The sequence below is a fragment of the Oculina patagonica genome, chromosome 4, assembly GCF_052425735.1.
Source record: "Oculina patagonica isolate OP01 chromosome 4, crgOcupat, whole genome shotgun sequence".
NCBI classification, from domain to species: domain Eukaryota; kingdom Metazoa; phylum Cnidaria; class Anthozoa; order Scleractinia; family Oculinidae; genus Oculina; species Oculina patagonica.
Window position 1 is genome coordinate 23,880,106 of NC_135761.1, and position 20,787 is coordinate 23,900,892.

The 20,787-nt window shown below is 39.3% G+C and overlaps 1 protein-coding gene and 2 pseudogenes across 2 annotated transcripts; 2 read left to right on the forward strand and 1 right to left on the reverse strand.

The window, feature by feature from the left end:
- Positions 1–1,547: 1,547 nt before the first annotated feature.
- LOC144649894 (uncharacterized) lies at positions 1,548–3,327 on the forward strand. Its single transcript, XM_078509488.1, has 2 exons — positions 1,548–1,911; positions 2,028–3,327. Exons 1-2 carry the CDS (start codon positions 1,799–1,801, stop codon positions 2,764–2,766), a joined length of 852 nt encoding a protein of 283 aa, XP_078365614.1. The 5' UTR covers positions 1,548–1,798; the 3' UTR covers positions 2,767–3,327.
- Positions 3,328–3,601: 274 nt separating this feature from the next.
- On the reverse strand, positions 3,602–4,708 carry LOC144652706 (uncharacterized; annotated as a pseudogene).
- A 2,347-nt stretch (positions 4,709–7,055) lies between these two features.
- On the forward strand, positions 7,056–20,779 carry LOC144651667 (uncharacterized; annotated as a pseudogene). The gene is made up of 5 exons (XR_013570359.1): positions 7,056–7,743; positions 10,954–11,095; positions 14,308–14,517; positions 17,479–17,649; positions 19,193–20,779. The product of XR_013570359.1 is annotated as an uncharacterized LOC144651667 (transcript).
- The last annotated feature ends 8 nt before the right edge of the window (positions 20,780–20,787 follow it).

Below are 20,787 nucleotides of genomic sequence, written 5' to 3' on the forward strand. Positions count from 1 at the left end.
CTCCGGTGTCAATGGCTTATATTGATCTTAATCCTGATAAAAACTTTTGAACTTTGTTATGTAACACGACCGGACAATAGTTCTTTGCTTGTTCTATCTTTGAAAATATTTTCCGAGGTAAAGAAAAGGCATATTTTTCCCTCCACGGGTTAATTTTGTTTCAAAATAATTTAAATACAGTCTGGGCACAATAGTTTGAATGAGTTTTCCAATAATCAAGTTAATACGTGAGAGAGGTCAAGCGAGACAACTTGAACTTTTCTAAACTGTACTCAAATTTTATTGTGACGTACTTCCATTAATTCCTTTCTGTGACCAATAACACGGTTTATTAAAAACCTGGCCACCAAAAAAGCTACAAAAAACATAATCTGTATCTATCAAAAAATTTTTCTACAAGTGAATCATTCTGTAGCTTTCTATTTCGGCTAAACGTTTTCGAGTTTCGTCGCGCAGTTTATTTGTTTGGGTTCAACTCATTAATATGCAGGAAACTGTCTGTGCACAATGAATGAATGGCGACATTCAAAATTCGTTTCGCGTCTCACGAAATTCTTTTGCTTGCTTGCTTGCTTTCAATCAGTGAGAATTGAAAGTCCTCGTCAAATGTTTATCAGCAACACTCAAAGTTAGCGGGTTGTTCAAATGTTCTTCGTTGCGTTCACGGATTCGTTCGTTAGACACGCCAAAGTGTAAACAAAGGATGTCTGCCAACCGCAAAACATCAGGTTTTCTAAGAAATTCAACTTCTTCCAGTAAATCGCTGCTAGCTGTTGCTATTCAAAAGCTTCCAAAAATCAAAGATTTGCAATTTCAACTTGTTTAACTGTGTTCCAAAGGAACCCCGTCATCTGCAACGATCGAGTCGTTTCAATTGTTTACTTCGACTGGGAGAGGTTTTCAACCTTCGAACGGCTTCTTTTATCAAAGTCCCTTGTTCTAAAAGTTCCATCAGCAAGCCGTATGACGAAGACGACGATGCAGACTTTCTGAAAGGGTCTGCTGTGGGACACATGCAAGCTCGAAGAGTTATTTCGGTGTCGTCCATTGCTGGACGTTCACAGTCAAAGATATCATCGTAATTTGTCTCTTCCGTCTCCTTCTGGTTGACTTGAAGCAGGTCGCGAAAATCCGTAATTACTGACTCCATTTCATCAGTTCCCCCTTTCTTTAACCATAAACTTCCATGGCAGTAGTTTTTCGTTGAAGGCATGGCGATGCAGTGGATGCGACAGGAGAAATAAGAAGGAATTGTACGGCCAAAGCAAACGTAAACAGAACGATACTGCTAACAGTACGTTGTGTTATTGTTTGGCCGATTGAAAGGAACTACAACGCTGTCCTTGAGCACGTGGAATTGGTATTTGCGAAAAACAAACAATCTGATTGGCTGAGACACAATGCTGTGACTGACGATGTTTGGTCGGCCTTGGCTCTGATTGGCTAACACCTGTAAGGCCACACCAAGCACTTGTCAGATCTATTTTTGTCTTTCAATGGCGGGAACCAGTCCGATCCAAGTTCGATTTCAATAGAGTGGTAAAGTGTGACGTCACGGTTCCATGGTAACTAATTCTGTGGTTCTAAACAATGTAAGAACGAACCATAACAAAGAGAGCTCGAACCGCATCGCAGCACATTTGCTGTGGTCTTAGTCGCGCTCAGTGCTACTATTTAGCTCAAAACATTCGTCTATAATTTGAAAACGTTAACTTCTTTGATTTGACAACTTGACGAAGAACTGGATTGTATTTAAACGTTGTTTTTCGGTGACGTTCGTCGCCCGACATCATCAACTATGGTGCAGTGTTTTGTCCCCGACTGCAATCATCAGTCAGAAAGCCATACCTGTCAGTTTTTTCGTTTTCCCAAGGATGAGAAACAATATAAACGCTGGAAGGACCGCATCAGGTACGTTTAACACGGCATCTTGTAGGCGATTTTGTTTAAATTAGATGCATCAACAGGAATTACGCGTGTGATTGTTACCGAATAGCATTCCATTAATCACCGAACTTGCCTTTCAGGAGAGGTGATCGCGATCCCAATTCCTACTCAAGAGTATGTAGCTGTCATTTCCGTGATGGAGACAAAAATCGTGGACCAGAATTGTTTGCCTGGAACGTAAACAAAATATTTGCACCGACTTCTCCAAGAAAGAAAAGAAAGCGCACAGTGACGAGTACTAGTAACACAGAATCAGAACTCCAACTTGAAGAGTCAACGGACTCGAGAACTGACGAAGAAAAAGTTGCTTCTGCCAGCCAGACAATTCTAGAAGCCGAATTAGACTGTTTAAAGAAGGAACTAAGAGAACTTAAGGAGCAACAAGTCTACCAAAGAACAAGATATTCTGTTGCCGCCATGGATTGTGAAGTCTTAAGAATGGAAACTGGACTCCCAACTAAGGACGTCTTCCAAATTGTTGTCAATTACATTTCTAAATTTAAAGACAATATTAACTATTATTATGGGTGGAGAGTCGATTCTATAAAGTTGGAAGATCAGGTATTTATCACACTTATGAAATTAAGACAAAACTATACCAACCTTCACTTGGCACAATTATTTGGCTGTTGTGTTACAACTGTAACAAACATTGTTTTGACTTTTGTTCATGTTTTGCACAGTTTGTTTTTTGAGGATTTAATGAGCAGTATGCCTTCCAGGGACAAGAATAAGTCTTGTGCTCCGTCTTCATTTTCTTTATTTGGTAACTGTAGGGTTATCATTGATTGCACAGAACATTCCACCATTCCTGAATAATGGGAAATTTACCTCAAGTGAAGTAAAAGCTACCAAGTCTATTGCCAAATGCAGAATCCATGTAGAAAGAGCAAATGCCAGGATCAAAGACTTTAAAATTCTTACTTTTATTCCATCCTGGCTAAGGAGTCATGCAGACAAACTGTTTCAGGTTATTACTTCATTGGTGAACTTACAATTTCCACTGATAAAAGAGGGTTGTGAGGGTACAGAATTCGAATAGATATCTACCTGTAAGTGTATGGGGCCTGTTTAAATTTTATTAAGTTGTGGGGGGAATTGCCATGGTTTCATTGAATGAAATGAGTGATTTACTATTTGTTGAAAAAAATTATCTGGGAATTTAGTGTCACATAAATATTTATACAACTTTTCTCTCTCAGTGGAGATACAATTAAAACTGCCACATATGTGCATGTTTACTAACAAGTAAGGAAAGATTTGTTTTGTTCTTTTTTTGTTTCCAGGGAGTCTTACCTCATTTTTCTAGTGTGGGAGTATCTCTTCCTTAAGGCCTTTGATATTATTTTAGCATGTATGAAAACTTTGATTTCAAGTTGTATATGGAGAATAATAAATGTCATTTTAAACCTCAGAGCAAAAGCCTCAGTCTTTAACTCTTACAGATTATTTACTTATTATGCCATTACTTGTATCTCTGTCGTTCTTTAGAAATTTTGAACATATAAGCTATGAAGAATATCTATAACTAAGACATTAAAATAAATAAATTATTGTAGAAAATATTTTTTATTTTACAAATTGAAATGGAACATACGGAGAAAACTTGAACAGGTAATTCAATGAAACTTCTAATAATTTAAGATCCACCGGATAATTTTGATGATCTTATCCAGACAAATTAAAATCATTACAGCTCACCCTCAATTATCTTGGGAAAAATATGAGCAAAGTAAAATCGTTTTAAAATGTTTAGATTCTCTCCCCATGAATTGTCTTTAGTAATCTTAATTACTACAGTATCTTTAGTGGTCCATACTACAAAGTAACACAGATCTCTCTTAGAGAAATACATCTCTCCCTGTGCTTGATGCCAGTAGGCATGGTCTTTTTTGAGGACAATATTTCCATCTTTATCTTTCTTTAGGTAGAAATTTGTTCATAAAATAAGTTAGCTGATCGTCACCAAGTTGTAAAACAAATTGTTCAGATAAAATTATGTCTTCTACTGTTCTTACTGGTAAGGTAACAGGAGGTTTCTCCGGACTCATTAACCAACACAATCCGGTAAACTTCCCATAGTCACAAAGCTCTTTGTATAAAGAAGCTCGATCTTCCGCAATTGGATTTCGTGATAAGGCAGCGTATTTCTTCGGAGGAGGAAACATTTCGTTTACAGCCTCTGTCCTCTGTACAGTTTTTCTTTTCCTCCAGCTACACTAGACGTCTGTTCGACTAGGATTGTGTATTCCGTAGATAAACAACGCTGCTGCGTGACTGCACTTGTATTCGCCCCGAGGGCATTCGCACTCGGTCGAGCGGATCTTCAATTCTTCGTCTAAAAATACCTAAAAGAACGTAAGGATTGCAGTGACTGTGTTGCATGGGAATTTAGTATCAACGTGATCAGAAAACTGCATCATTAAGATACTTGAACGAACAAATGCAAAGAATATGGTCAACTCAAACTTATAAAAATATGGCGTCGTAGTTCGGCTTGACATACCGTGACCTTGTAGATTGTTTTCTTCATGCTTGCATGAACTTCTCCTTTCAAAACACCAGGAAGTTACGCAAAGCTCTCTACATGACTGGATCTGCAATGGTTTTCACCTCTATCTATAGATTTCTGCTCTCCCGCGAAAAAAGAAACAAGGGAAGCTATCGAAAGTAACGCCATCTTACACTGTAATCGAACCGAGGAAGGTTTGTTTAGAACCAAGAAATTGGTTACCATGGAACCGTGACGTCAGCACTTTACCACTCTATACGAAACTGAAAACCGTAACGAAACTTACCGAGTAGTGACGGAAGTCGAAGCGTTTTTTCCCTAAAATAAAGACTTCATTTTAATTTTTCTATCAATGACAATAAAAAGCAAGTGATAAATTTTGAAAAGAAGTTCGGATCCGTAAGTTTTACATAGCTCAGCATTTTAAAATGGTAAAATGTTTTAAAACAGTTTTACTGTATTATCTGTCTGATCTGCCGTCCGTGACGCAACGCCACTTGTGGTTGATTCGTACGTGATGATCAGTCTTTCAGCAAAAAAGCTAGAAAACACTGGATAATGTTCAAATGGGTGAAGGGAGAGAAAAATTAGAAACTGCTGATCTATAAAATTGCTGGAGAGAAATATACACAAAAAGTGCACAGTCATGACGATATGACGGAGCTTGTAAATACAGACCAATACAGCCGGTGATGAAAGTTTATAAAACGTGTCACATCATACCGCAAAGTCAGCAATTTCATGGTCTTGCTGAGTAACGTTTCAGAAACCAACTCATCACTAGTGAAAACAATTTTGAGGCTTGCTTTAAGTTTTTTTGCCTTCCTTCTATTTTTTTTTTTATTTTCAAAGGCAAAACAGACCTCCAAGAGTCCTAGACACCCGTTTGTTTTAAGCCTGCGAATACAGCCGCCTCTCATTCGCTCCCGCTACTCGCTACCGGTACGTGCGGAAGTAGTAGCGGGAGCGAATGAGAGGCGGCTGTATTCGCAGGCTAGTTTTTTTTTTCAATTTGCGCAATTGAGCATAAATTGCAGTGAAATTGGTCCTCGGGCTTCTTCTGGAAGGAAACAGCAAGGTCAACAAGAGTACCCCGAACATTGTATAATGAAGCCTTTATACATCTGTTGTCACTACTAGTACTGTAAATGTTCAATTGACGTTCAGTTTTACAAGTCCAGTTGAAGGCGGTAGACTCGGGGACCGCGGAGCATTTTTCCAATTGGGTGGGGGGGGGGGGCGACTAGGGACTTGAAGTGGGGACTTTAGAGACTCTTCTTTGTAAGTCTTTATTTCTTTCGGAAATATTGTATTGTATCCCCAGCACTACCCCCCCCCCCCTGCCATCTTCACAGTCCCTGGGACTTTGACTTCCGCTTCAGCGAAAGAAATGAGAAATGTTGCGTTTCAAAAGTGGTTGGGTATTTTATTAATTTGGGATTCGTCGAGTCCAGTGCGAGTCACTACGTCTGAAACATTTTTCAGTGCATACAAGAAGGGCTTAGGCCTGTAGGGGTAAAATGGAAACTGGCTGGTAAGCGATGGTATTTGGGCCGCTGGGACTGGGAATCACAATCAAAAATTGGTAATCGGACTAGGATTTGGCAAAAATAGGGTGGGAAATGAAATTTGGGCAACATTTGGGCTGGGAAATGGGATTCCCCCCCCCCCCCCCATTCTGGACCCTCATACAAGAAACAAGCTACAACTGAATCGTTATAAAATGCAAAATGAGCCTTACTGAACAGTAGGAGGCCTTTTAGGCGGAAGAAGCATGGACATATTCAGTGGGAGGGGGTATATTACCAGGAGACAGTGTTACGTCTGAAATTTGCATGGTTTAGCGCTTATTTCTTTTGGGGAAAATTGACCCAGAAATGTACAGTATCTAACCCCGGGAGTGCATTAACGATATAGTCTGCTGAGTCATAATACTCATAAGTGATTTCCCTCCATTTGCCTAGCCAGATTCTTTGATTCTGGGTAAAAAAAAAATAAAATAAAAATTATAAAAAGTTCGACCCTAGAGCTGTAGGATTGATTGACTACACACTGCAATCTCCAATATATTTTTATAAATCACTTTGGCTCTTTACGATAAGGATAAACCATAGCATCCTATTTCCTATCCAGTGACAATCGAAGTGCTCCTACGGCTGATGACCCCATTAAACTGTCATGGTTGAGTATATTTTGATTTACATTAAAATATTTTTAATGCTACAACTGGATTTATCTTGAAATCAGCGCTTCGTGGCAAAATATTTTCATTGTCGACCCCGCAATTTCACATTTCATTTGCGGGCTCTGAGATTAAAGATTAGAGTGGTTTTAGTGACTAGACATGCTTACAAGTCGCTCTCAAGAAAATTATTCAATTTGTTTTCCAATAAAAATTTCTCTGATCCCCTACGAATATTACATTTCAAATCTTTCACTCTTGTTATTAAAATTGTGCAAACGCGTAGTAGCATTGAACAAATATTTAACAACCTGCTGTAAAAGACATTTCCACCGCTGCACTGGGCAAAACTTGATCGTTCCAATCCTTTCTCTTCGTCAATTTCGCGCGTTCTGATTGGTTCTATGATGTAAACTGACGTTTCCATTGTCTGTTCGGAATATTGTTTGCAATCAACAGCGAACAGAAATGGCCGATCTATGCCAGGATGTTTGAGGGAAAAAGATGGCGAAATACTCCAAAAATTCCACCATGAAAGATGGACAAATCGCCGGATTGTACGATTTACAAGAAACTTTAGGATGTGGACATTTCGCTGTTGTCAAAGTCGCGAGGCATGTTTTCACTGGAGAACGCGTGGCTGTAAAAGTGATTGACAAAACTAAGCTCGATGAGATCTCCCGGGCTCACCTCTTCAAAGAGGTTCAGTGCATGAAACTCGTTCAGCATCCAAATGTGGTTAGACTCTACGAAGTCATCGATACGCAAACTAAACTTTATCTTGTCCAAGAATTAGGCGATGGGGGTGATATGTATGAATACATCATGAACCACGAACAAGGTCTTACCGAGGACAAAGCTCGACACTATTTTCAGCAGATAGTACTCGCCATCGATTATTGCCACAAGTTGCACATAGTACATCGCGATTTGAAGCTTGAAAATGTGATATTCTTCAGGAGCTTGGATGTAGCTAAGCTTACAGATTTTGGATTTTCTAATAAGTTCTCTCCCGGGCAAAAGCTCGATACTTCTTGTGGATCGCTGGCGTATTCCGCTCCCGAAGTTTTGCTCGGCGATTCGTACGAAGCTCCAGCGGTCGGTAAGTTTTTTCTTATGAGAACTTTATATTAAATGTCTGCTTTGCAAGTTGCGTGTTCATTTCCTCGTGCTGCTATTCTGTACTCTGGCTAATCGTATTGAAATACAGTACGTACATCACATACTCAAACCTAATAATATAAACATGCCCCGACCCTCTGCGTTCGATTCATAAAATTAGAGTGGTTTACCGTTTGTAGCGGGAATATATTTTGGTCAATTTTCAAGCTTGCTGGAAATTATTCTTTGTTATACAAATTGTCCACGAAGTCGTCTGCAATGCTGTGCGGTGAATTCAAGTGTTGAAAATTACTGTTACAAGAAGTCATGCGTTAATTGCTTTCAGCGTTCGAAGCGCACGTTTCCGAATATTTCCCCCAGTGTAGTACGTACATGTATTAAAATGTATAGGAAATAATATTGAGTTTTTCAGCTTAACTAAGTTTTATTGGCCTTCCACAGTAGGAGGTTAGCTTGCAACTTCCATTGAACTTTCTACAATATCAACTGTAATACTTGATTGGTTAGCAATAATCTTCCGGAGTCGAGTTTGAAGTCATTCTTTTGAAATTATATTTTGTTTTGCTAGATATATTAATATTAAAAGTGAATGAATCTCCACGCTGCCACAATCGGCACCTGCCTTTATCAACGTAACCAACTTTAATTCGAATGAATTTTATGTTTTCGGTTACAACAAGATCTGACAGATAATGTGTTGATTATCAGATTTTTTTATTTCACTTTTTGTTTCAATTTTGGTCGGTTTTGACATGTTTTGATCTCTATAATTGCGAAAAGATGATCAAGTTCTAAAGTACAAAAGTACAAAATCTGATGCTTTTGAGGACAAGGGCTCTAATTTCAATTAGATATTTTGTAATAGCCATTGAGACTGAAGTTTCATTTAAAGTAATACATTTAAATGATCTAAGATGTTGCTAAAATTATACACTTGGATTTGTAAGATGTTTACACTACAAAGGTATTTTGATGAGATCAATGACACTTTATCTATGAATCTGATAATTGAATGTGATAGTTTTCATGACCTGGAAAACTTTTATAGGTCTTTTCCAGGACATTCGGAAAGTTTTGCCAACAATGGCAAGAACAATGTTTGTGAATTTGTTCCACCAAGAAACTAATTCCTTGCGCAATATTCATGCCTGTGTTAACACTTGTCGCCTTGTGAATATAGTGTAGATTGTAATAATTTCGTGTTTGCTTTGAAATTGTCTGGTCGTCAACATTACTGCAATCACTGCTCATTACAGTATAATTGATAAGCCAGCTGCTTCTACATTAAGATCAAGTTTGATTAAAAAGTTGCTGGATCTGTGACAAAAGTGAAACATATTGCCTCTATTTCAAACAGTGAAACTGTCACAATCCAATAACAATATCCTAGCATCAACTTGAGTCTGACATTCAATTTAGGTTTGAAAGTCTGACCTGGCATGATAATGTGCATGTGTAACTTGTGATTGACAGGGGAGGTTAAAAAACAAAAAAAGTAAAGATGATATGTAAATACCATAAAAGTTAAATATTAAGCCTGTCCCCCCAGGGGTAAATACAGGTTATTTCGCATGCATCAATAGTCTCTATAAAAATTCATTTTTCAGTTTAAAAGTGTCACTGTACAGGGGCAGAAACAGGAATTTTTGATTGGGGGGGTCCAAACTTTGATTCAGACAACAGACAAACTTCAGATTCAGACTTTTTTTGTGCCAAATTACTTTTCCCCCACACCTTCCCCTCGACCTCCCCCACCAGTCGCGGTTGCACATTAGAATTCCTTGGCCCCTTTCCATGTTCATGAATTCTACTCGTAAAGGATCCACCATTGGAACTTCCTTCTCTTGTGCTTGGTGATAAATATGTATCCAGATGTGGACGTTTTTGACCCATGGAAGGCAAGCGGCAGACAATATTGGTGTGTTCTCACCTCCTTGAATAAGTTGGAAAGCCCCTATTTTATCATTTGTAACTTGATGTTATAGACAAACCGTTGATAACACAACAAAGAAGATAAGACTTGATTTGTCGCAAGCCGGAGAATGAATGCTCAGCTTCAGCAGAACTAACAGGAAGCGTACACCCAATTATTACCAAATCCGCTATGTTCAAATACATAGATTCTCATCAGCATATTTTACACCCAGGGGGGGTACTCCGGCTTGTAAATGACGGGGATGATCAAAGGATTTTTTTGGGTTTGAAATTTTCGATTGCGGGATTTTTTTGGGTTAGAAGATTTGGCAAGTATTTTTTTGGGTGACTTGATTCAAATAGGGGATTTTTTTGGGTATTAAAAACAAACTAAAGTACCTTGGCGCGGCCTTGGTGTATTTATGGTATGATAAATAATCAAACTCGAGCGTTATTGCCCCTCCTGGCAATTTAGGGGTAATTTGACAAGGGATTTTTTTGGGGGGTTATTTTTAGGCCAGGGATTTTTTTGGGTAATGTCGGAAGACTTAGGAATTTTTTTGGGTCCTGAGTTTTGCCTTCATTCGATCATCCCCGTCATTTACAAGTCGGAGTACCCCCCCTGGGATTTTACACACTCTACAAGAATTCCTGTAGCAGTAAAGTTGGTGTGCACTGTTTCCAAAAGTGCCAAATTACAACTTATCTGCTTAATTGTGAAGACTGTCATGCTTCACCACAGCAGATGGAACCAATGCAAAGATAGTTTAGTGGCAAAATGTAACGCATGCTTGGTAAAAAAAATATCAACCAACTGAGTAGTGAAATGCAATCCTGTCAATGCAAGAATTTTTTAGTGTCAACCAAGTGTCAGGTCTGATTGGGGGCCCTCACCCTGGATCTGCCACTGCAGTGAATGTGTTAAATGTATTTACGTCGAGACAAAGCGCTTGCATTAGAAATCTGCCAGGTATGCAAGCTACCGAGTTAAAATATTTAGTCCAGTCCAAATCCTCTCCATTGACTGTAAGATAAATTTAGGCTTCCATAAAGGTTAATGGGAATCCAGGTGGGAGGGAGTCCTTGCCCTTGGAAATCTGGGTGGCAGGAGGGGTCTAATGGTCCTGGAAATCGGGGAAGAAGGGGGGAGAGGTTGAAAAATTGTGTGATCCATCGGGGAGTGTGGATGTTTTTTTTTTCTAGAATAACCCAATTGAGGTTTTAACAAAAGACTGATCATAGACAATAAATGTTACCATTTCTCATTTTGTTTCAGACATTTGGAGCCTTGGAGTCATCCTTTTCATGCTGGTGTGTGGTCGTGCGCCATTTTATGAGGTCAATGACAGTGAAACACTCATCAATATCATGGATGTTAGATACAGTTGTTCTGATCATGTATCCCCAGCTTGTCAGAGGTTAGTTTCTTGTTGTTTTGATGTTCTGATGGACTGCATGTAACATTATGAGTAAAATGACAGACACAAAAACTACCGTAAAAACTTGTGTTTAAGCCGTACTCGCAAGCCCTGAGATTTTATGGTAATCATCGTTTCTGTACCATGTCAACAAAGAACCAAAAAACTGTTCCTTTTGGTAAATCCAATCTTACTGATCAAAATTAAGAAAAATTGCTAAATATTAGCAACAAAGCAGCTTCCTACCATTCTGACACACAAAAAATTCAAAGAGATTGATAATATTGAAGCAGTTTTTCTCCTGAACAACATAAACAAAAACATGAGACTTTGTTCGAAAGTGATTTATAGAATTAGTCACACATTAAATACACGTAAAAAAACAACTGTGTTAATCTTGTTTTGCTTTTATCATGAAAAATGGAAACCAAAACACAGCAACAAAGTTTCTCTTAGCTCGCAAAACGGCGTTTCTTAGCTCACAAAACGGCCTCTCTCAGCTCACAAAACGGCCAAACACAGAAAAACACCTTATAAAGAAAACACTGTTGAAGGAATGTATGTTATGTATGCTGATGTATTGACAGGATCATTCTAGTTGCCAAATAAATATTTTAGGACAAAAGTATTGCTGTAAATGGACATGATCCTGCTGTTAGCATGAAATTTACAACTTTTATGTACATGACAACAACAACAACAACACATCCTCTTTATTTTCTTATCATTAAATTAAATTACAGAATTGTTATAAAAACATATTGCTAAAGATAAGGAGTTCTGGCAACCCAAAATAAACTCGACCGTAGCTGAGCTGAGAAAGTCTCTCGACGAAGCAATTAAACACGTGAAGTTCGTTGATGCAAAATACGATGATCTGCTAATGAAGATGAAGAAAGACGATGAAGACAGGAAAGCACTGTGGACTGAAAATAAGACCCTGAAATTGGCAGTTCAGACTTTGGAAAAGCAACATGCTTCATTGGAATTGCAGCTTCATAACCATCTTACTGAAAGCAACGAGAAAAACCAATATGACGGCAGGGAATGTCTTGAAGTCAGGGGGATTCCGCAACATGCTACACCATCTGAGGAAAACACTAATGCTATAATTATAGAAGTTGGGAAATTGATAGGAGTGGACATCTTGGACAATGACATCTCAGTAAGCCATCGACTACCCCAAGCTAAATCATATAAGGGGAAGAACGTCGGCCCATCACCTATCATCGTGAAGTTTACTAGGCGATCTGTTAAAGAGAGATTGTATGGTGCAAGGAAAAATCTGAGGAATAAAACATCTTCTGACCTTGGATACTCCGAAGAGAATAAAATATATCTGGCAGAGAGCCTCACAGAGAAGAATCGCGAGCTATTCAAGGAGTGCCTCGCAGAAAAAACAAGACAAAAAAACAGACAAGCTAGTGGCCTCTGCTCCTGACTACTCCAGATCTAATTGCCTTCTATTCAAAACCGACTGTATTTATCAAAATCAGTGATATTTAAAATGGGTTACCATGAATTTTCACGTAACCAAAAAATTGTTACCAATGGGTTCTCATGATCTCTGGTTAGGGAACGGAAATATTGTTTTCCATGGGATTTGAAATCCTAGGGCTTGACTCATAATTTGCAGAGCAGGTCCCAACTATGCTTTGAAATGCGAACAGAGACAAGCATTACGTCACGTTTTCGAAGGAAAAGATGTAATGGCGGTGTTACCGACCAGATTCGGCAAAAGTTTTGTGTTAATGATGGAAGTAAAGAGGAAACGCGAAGTCGCAAGCTTTGTTGTCGTTTCACCGCTTCAAAGCATCATAAAGGACCAAACTTTGGAGGTCAGTTCTATGGGAATGTCAGCCTGTAATCTGATGGATTGTGTTTTCCGCTTTTTTTAGAGGCGAACCAACGCGTTTTTGCTTTTGAACTCCTGGACTTCTCCCAGGAGTTAGTTGACTGCTTTTTCTTTTGTCCTCCCGCTGTCTCGCACATTCACTATATAATACTGATATTCTTGCGTGCTGATGGCTTGAACAAATTGAAATACGAAGCAAATCCTGCTTTCTCACCAAACTGACCGTAAGTAATCCTCACATTTTCAGAGCAAAGATGGCAGAAAGTTTGATTTTCATTCCTTTTCCTCCGCATTTTGACGGTTTCGAAGCCATAGCTTGACCGCTCACATAGCTAGCGAAAATGGCGATATGTTGGTTTCATTCCGCGAAAATAGGGGGTTTCAGATATTGCTCCAGCAAGAATGAAGACTGTTCTCACTCATTTATTTTGACAGTTAACTAAGCGTGGTCTAAAAATTTAATTGTGGGCGGCAAACACATTTCGGTGGGTTTCCGGGCAGGCACCTCCTCGATTTTTTCCTCGTGTGGCCCCCTCGTACCTTTCGCGTTTCCTATACGCGCGCTCGAACTACGGCGCCTGCTACGCAGGCTAGCTAAAGCCTATAATGGAAAACAATGAAATTTGCACAGAAATGGTATGAGCTTTGTAACCATGCAGTAGTTTAAAGAATGAAGTCTGGACACCAGACTAGAGAAGTCACGTAACTTGATCACAATCAGTTAACAACAATTCAGGGGTTTCATTAAGGCCCAGCCACCAGGAAAATTGACCGGCTGTGAGTACAACTTTGCCCCACTGTTTTCAACAACTTCTGAACGGACTTCAGTTTACCAAAGAGTCATTGGAAGAGTAAACACAAACATTGGATGTCTTGTGTTTGCTCGCACGGAATAATTACTGCTCAAGGGCAAATTGAAAGCAAAGCAAATGGGAAAGGAATTTGCTTAAGTTACAGGTTGATTACAAGGCCCCAGGATCTCCTCCAAAATTTCACAAACCCACCTTTCAATGTTTTTTTTTTAACTTTCAGCTGAGGATGACTATGTTGAAATGAATACAATCTTAGACTACTTATAATCTTTAGCTTAATTCAGTTTTATACTCATTATTATTGCCATTTATTATTATTGTTATTGACGCTATTATCTTTCTTATTACTTTTATCTTTTCTTTTGAAAAATGTAAAATAAATTTTTTGTTGTTGTTGTCTCTTCAAAGTTAGTCTTGCCATTCTTATCATTCTGTGATTTAAGAAACAAAACTCTATTTCTTTATAAATAGCTTCTTGATTGTTGGCATTGTACATTGTACAATTCTAAATTCACCTCTTCAAACTTGTTTTTATCTTACAACAGCCTCATAGAAAAGATGTTGGTTCGGGAGCCATACCTACGCTCTACACTAGAGAGCATAATGGCAGACCCTTGGTTTCAGGGGGGACACCCTCCTGTACTGCCCACCCCAGTACCCTTAGTAACAGAACTCCCGCTCACCACTGAAGAACATAACTATGTGTTGGATACAATGGAAGCTGGGAACATTGCTGATCGAGAGACTGTGCGAAAGTAAGTAATGTTACAGTTTTTTTACATTGGATTTGCTTACTTGGATGAAAGGTACTGCAAGTATCCACATCAAGACAGGGCTACAAATAATATTTTTCACTTGAAAGGACATATGTCCTACTAAGACACCATCTTGGCCGGACAAAACAAAATTCTAGTCGGACATATTTTTATTTATCGTTGCGGTAAAATGATTTAGATCAAAAAATTGTCGGGACATCATGTCCGACCACACTTGGGATTTCGTCGGACATAAGCAAATTTTGGTCGGCCAATGTCCGAAGGCTACACCTGGCGACAGCTTGACAGAATAGCCCAAAACAGACAAAGATGGCGAGTAATGGTTTCCGTGGACCTATGCTCCACTGGGAGCGAATGGGTCTAAGTCAATGTCCGATGGCTGACTGTTATTTGCAGCTCTGTCGAGTGGAAATCAATTACTTTAGTTACTTAAGGTGATGGCAAAGGAGGACCCAATGAACATTGCGAACACGTTGTTGTGGACACAAATGTTTACTTGTATGCCCACATGCGCAACATTTGTTGCAGACACAAAATTTGTGTCCGAGACACAAAAAATATTTCTGATTTCTTTCAGAAACATTTTGTGTCTGCATCAAATGTTTCCCTTTAAAATAGAGGTTTGAAAGGACACATGTCCTTTTAAGTTAAAAAAATTATTTCCAACACTGCCCTGTTTGCTCACCCAAAAAAACATCATACAACAATTGAAGAGCTCCCGACAAGAACGTCACCTGGACTTTCTGGCTAAATCGAACGTTATCAAAACAACTCCAAATTGCGCATGCAGGTTTGTTTATGTGTGCTAAACACTGTCCTGTGTTGCATTAGGCTGGTCTTTTCTTCGTTTTTCAGAAATTATGTATGCAAAAAAAAGGCATTTTGCAAGCTTACGTGCTCCCAGTCAGCTAGCAGTCTGAGTTTTCCAACGCATCGCGTGTACATCTTTCCCTGTAGGGTTTTCTAAGCGTCTACGGAAGACGAGAAACCATTAAACAAGCATTTCTTCGACTCGCTGCGCATGTCTTTTGTTGATTTGAGTAGAGTAGGACTGGATACTGCATTGTGACGTAAGGTCACATGTTAGAGGCGGAAGAGTTTGAATTAAGCGAAATGGCGCCTGTGAAAGTAAAACGGAAAAGTTTATAGTTTTAGCTCGATTGCGGCTGCCAGGTGGTTGAAGGACATCATTAAGTCTGAATACCCGTAAGTTTACAGCATCGCTCAAAGAACTGAGTGATGTTTCTGCCTTTGTTTTGTACAACAGCGCTGTTTAGCGCTTCGGAAAAAACGTTGCAAACAAGGTAGTTTGAGCCTGGCCGCATAGAAGGCCTAAAACAAGAGGTTTCTTGCCGGGAACTTTGTCAATGTGAGTTTTACAGGGTCCGCTTGGGTTCTGCCGCAACAAAGTTGCCGAGAAGTGACCTGGTTTTAGACTTTAAAAAATTCTTTATAGGTTTGGCAGAGGGTGTTCACTCGCAAAATTATTTTCTGTGCCTCATTAAATATTCATCAATCAATAAATCAATCAATCGATTTGTGCCTTAGTTTATCTTGTTTTCGCGGGATTTTGTAGATGTGTGATGATGTAAGGAGTGGAGATAGAAGTGAGAGCAAGCCGGCGGCACTTAACTGAAAGCAAAACTAGTATAATGTGACAACACGAGCAAACGTATTCAATCAACAATCAGTCTTTATTTCACTCAAATTACAGCTAACGGTAACAGATTACAATAGTCTTGCCCGAAACAACAAAAAGCAGCTAACTGCAAGCAGACTGCAGTGAAAGCTAGCCGCTTGAAACACTAACGCTAACACTAACCCTTAAACTTGGGTTTAGCTTTTTAACCCTAAATTTGAAATGAAACCCTAGCGTCAGACCCTAACCCTTGGGGTTTAGGGTTAAGTTTTTTTTGCTAGGGTTAAGCTTAGGGGATAGGGCTAGGCCTGTAATCCCAAAACTTTAGTTGGTTTCATTGTTTTGCAGAACAAAAGGTTTCCTTTGTTTATCGTTTGTAAAAGAAAAGTCAAAAAGGCGCCGCGCTTGCAAAAACTTTGTCTTTTTGCATGTGTAATTTTTCAAAAACGAGCGAAAGACCAGCCAAATTAAACAAAGGGCAGTGTTAAGCACACGTAAACAAACCTGCATGCGCAATTTGGAGTTGTTTTGATAACCTTCGATTTAGCCAGAAAGTCCAGTTGACGTTCTTGTTGGGAGCATCAATTTGTCCACCACAATCATCAGTGTCTTGTTTGCCATGGCCTTCAACCTTATTCATTTCATCAAAAGCTTAACTGTTAAGGTGATTCTAGTGAATTGCATTGCGCATCCTTTCTGCGCATTATTTTTTGCGTCATCTAACATGTGCACACAGAACATTACCGGGTTTTCAAGAGGAGAAGCTCGTTGGGAAATATATGGTTGTTTACTTTTAAACGAGCATGGGGACCCCCCTTTTTATTGCATAAATTTAAAAAAACTACTTTCTATGATATATCAAAATTTTAAGAATTTTTGATTTCTCGATTTTGGAATATTCTCATCGAATCATCATTAAGATGAGTTTTTACGTGTTTCAGTGGAAGCGCATAGTTGCTTCAATAGCCCTTTTATTCCATTACTTTTGCTTTTTTCTGCAACATTTAGGCGTTTGTTGTGTCACTAAAGGAAAATACTCATATTCTACTTCTATCAAAAACATTCTGTATGCAAATATGAGTGCCTCTCAACCAAGGCTAGGTTTTTTAATATTGCTTTTACAAACTAGCAAAGTACTTATAAACTATAGTTCTAGAGTGCAAAAACAAACATGGTGACCCCCTCTTTTTATTTCATTTTTTTGATGTACTAGTTATAACTAACAACTGTGCAAAGTTTTAAAAAAATTTGTTTACAAATTCTTTTGCAATGGAATCACCTTAAGTCTGTAATATTTACAGGTCCTTGGAAAACAACACATATGATCACGTGACAGCCACTTACTACCTTCTAGCAGAGCAACTGTTACGGCGTTTGAAAACATCAAACAACAGCTTAGCACCTTCCATTAGAAGAAGAAAGAATGGACGGCATTCTTTGCCAGAAAACAGGCGACGAGAACCAAATCAAAGGTATTTCAACAATCTGGTAATAAAATTTTTTAAAAAGCTTTAGTAATGTCTCAAAACATCTTCAATTTTAAAGTGGCTATGGCTTACAGTTTTAACCATTCTTGTCTGGGTTTCTTTGACTTGCAAGTATTTCTTTCTTTTGTTTCAACTAAAAATAGATCTTTATTTACAACAGAGGTTTCACTCAGCTTTAAATACCAGTTTGTATATCACTTTTGACTTAGATAGATTACTGTGACCTGATATTATGAAATGCTAACATACAGGGCCAGGTTGTTCAAAGCACGATTAAGCTAATCCAGGATAAGCGTGAAATTTAATTTCAATTTTATATAATTTTGTTGAGGTTTTGGACTGTAAATATTTTCTGTCCCACAGTTTTGAAATGGACCAATCTCAAATTTAACAAAATATTAGCTTTGAGAAACCCTTTAAAACAAGAGAAATTAAAATCTTGATCATCGTTTAATCCTGGGTTAGCGTTAATCGTCTTTCGAACAACCCGGCCTAGGCTTGTAGTGTGAGGAAAACCCATGTTAGACTATGTAGAGGTGTTATAGGGTTAAATTATTTACAAAATAATGTGCATGGTTCCCTGTATTGTTAGCTTTACAGATTTAAAGGGGCAGTATCACGAGAAGTCCTCTCTCCACTCAGGTGTATAAATGGGTACCGGCGACATAATGCTGGGGGGGGGGGAACCCTGTGATGGACTAGCATCCCATCCAGGGGGGAGTAGAAATATTCCTAGCCGTTTTTTGCTACGGAAACCGGGATAAGCTCCGGCAGTGTGGGCCGCATGGCTCGTGTGCTTCCCCTTTTTTTAATGCTGGAATTATGAGGATGCAGGGATGGCGGAGCAATTTTCCAAGTGGGGGGGCTGACTAGTGACTTGAAGTGGGGGGGGGGGGCTTAAAAGACCCTTCTCTTAATAAGTCTTTATTGTTTCTGAAATTCTGGGGGGGGGGCTAAAGTCCCCCCAGTCCCCTGGCTCCGCCGTTCCTGGGATGCACTCACTGATCAACAAAATAGCCTTTGAACAACAAAAGAAAGGCTTTCCGTAATTCTCCAAGATGTGATCACTTCTTTCCTACTAGTCCGTTAACAATTTTCACGACCAGTACAGTACGTTTTAGAAAAGTCCGGCAACTATTAGTGGATTTCCAGTTTAATAGTACCAACACCTTCATTGGAATTTCAGGTAGCAGTACTAAATCTTGTTGAAACTTCCCCTTTGAAAAATAGGTTTTTATATAAATGAGCATTAGGCTGTGGGCGGAATTAAATGGCATGGATGTTAACTGCCTACTAAGAATAAAATTAGCAAAATGGGATCTTTACTTTTTCCCATATTATTCTCTTCCGTACATCAAAAAGCGTTCTGTAACTGTGTATAATTTGGTGATTCGAGCAAATTCATTCCAAGATGGGCTAGCCCTTAAAAACCGCACATAACATAAATTTACCTGAGCAATGTCACCTTGGTAATATATAAAGCATGTAGTAAAGCCCTCCGTTAATTAAATGTCGTATTTTCCTTTAGCATTCCTGTCGTAGAATTCGTGGAAGAGGCTAATAAGGAAAACGATTCTGAGAATCACGAAACTTTACACGAGACTCACTCAGATTCTGGCTCGGGCTCAGGCTCTCCGAGGCTTCGCCGCAACTCATCTGGGAGACTTGCGCCAAGGGAAGGACAAATGTTGAACGAGACGATCAAGGCGCATGCGATAGAGGCGGATGAAGTTCTGCACAGTTCAATGGAAGAGGATGATCTGATTCCCGCAAGTCTCTCTAAAACGCGCGTAAAATTTCACTCGACGAGTGCACTTCCAGATAAACCTTCCACATCAACGAATTCGCAGTTTTCTACCGAAATAACTCCAAGTTTTCCTTCGTTGGCGCGGCCGAGGGTCGGTCGACACACTCGAATAGGAAAAGCAAAGAGCACTCCGCTATCGTTGAATCAAGTCATTCACGAGGAGCGTGAATCGGATTTAGAAGACAGTCCAGTGAACTCACCGCGTGTTGAACGGACTAGAAAGCACCACCTCGGGGGAGGGGGTGATGAAATCAAAAAGGACTACACGCCGCCTGTCCCCAGTACCCTCTGGAGGCAGTCGGCGCTCCTCGAGTTGCAGTAGTTCGGATGAGGACGAAATAGAAAAGCACATGCGTAGGCTGAAAACAACTTCCGGATGTAAATTAAGTTCCAGGCGCGCTAATAACGATGATGGGAACGCGGACGGGGATAACGGAGGAGGGACTGGTGTTGGAGGAGGCAGTAGCCTGGGAACTACTCTTTCAGTTCCCTCGGAAAATGGCTCAAGTGGAGACCAGTCCTCAACGAATAAAAACCCGCCGTCAAAACAAGAAAGTAACGGGAAAAATAACTGTTTAAATTTAGTGAATGGATTTGTTCCACTGTGCGAGGACCTGGGTGTTATAGAGGAAAGCAACAAAGAAAACGTTGATAATAACATGGTTGATGAAGTGCAAGAATTAGGAAACAAGGATAAAACAGAGGTTCGCAACGGGAAAATGAGCCCTCTTATAGAGGAATATGACGTTTTAGCTTCCAAAGGGGAAACAGAACAAGATCGAAATTGTTTTTTAGACAAACGAAATAGCGCGTCGAAGTACATTCGTAAAAATTGCGACGCGGACGGTAGAACGTTAAACTGGAGTAACGAAAACGACCAAGATTGTAACAGAAACAAGCGCAACTCTCTCGAGGGCGTGGTCAATATAGAGCTTACTGATATGAGCCTGCAGTCCAAGGATACAAAGAGGCTAGTGGAGGACACCAAGAAAAACATGCGTCTACTTCAAAACCCGGCGATTCAAACGGTGACGAGTAACTGTTGTCAAATATTTTGAATTGACCATTTTTAGTTTTATGTAAATACAGGTCTGTATTTCTTTTCTTTCTTTTTTTAATATTCAATTTTTCGGAATCATGGTGTGGATTTCAAAATTTGCTAATATATTCTTGCAAAATAATTTTGAGATGTTAAGTTTTTTTATATTGTGTTTAGTCTCCTATCTCCTATCCCTCCCCGCTGGATTCGGTTATTTGATTGAATTACCCAAAGGGACGTCTTAAATTAGATACTATAACTTAAAGAAAGTTTTATT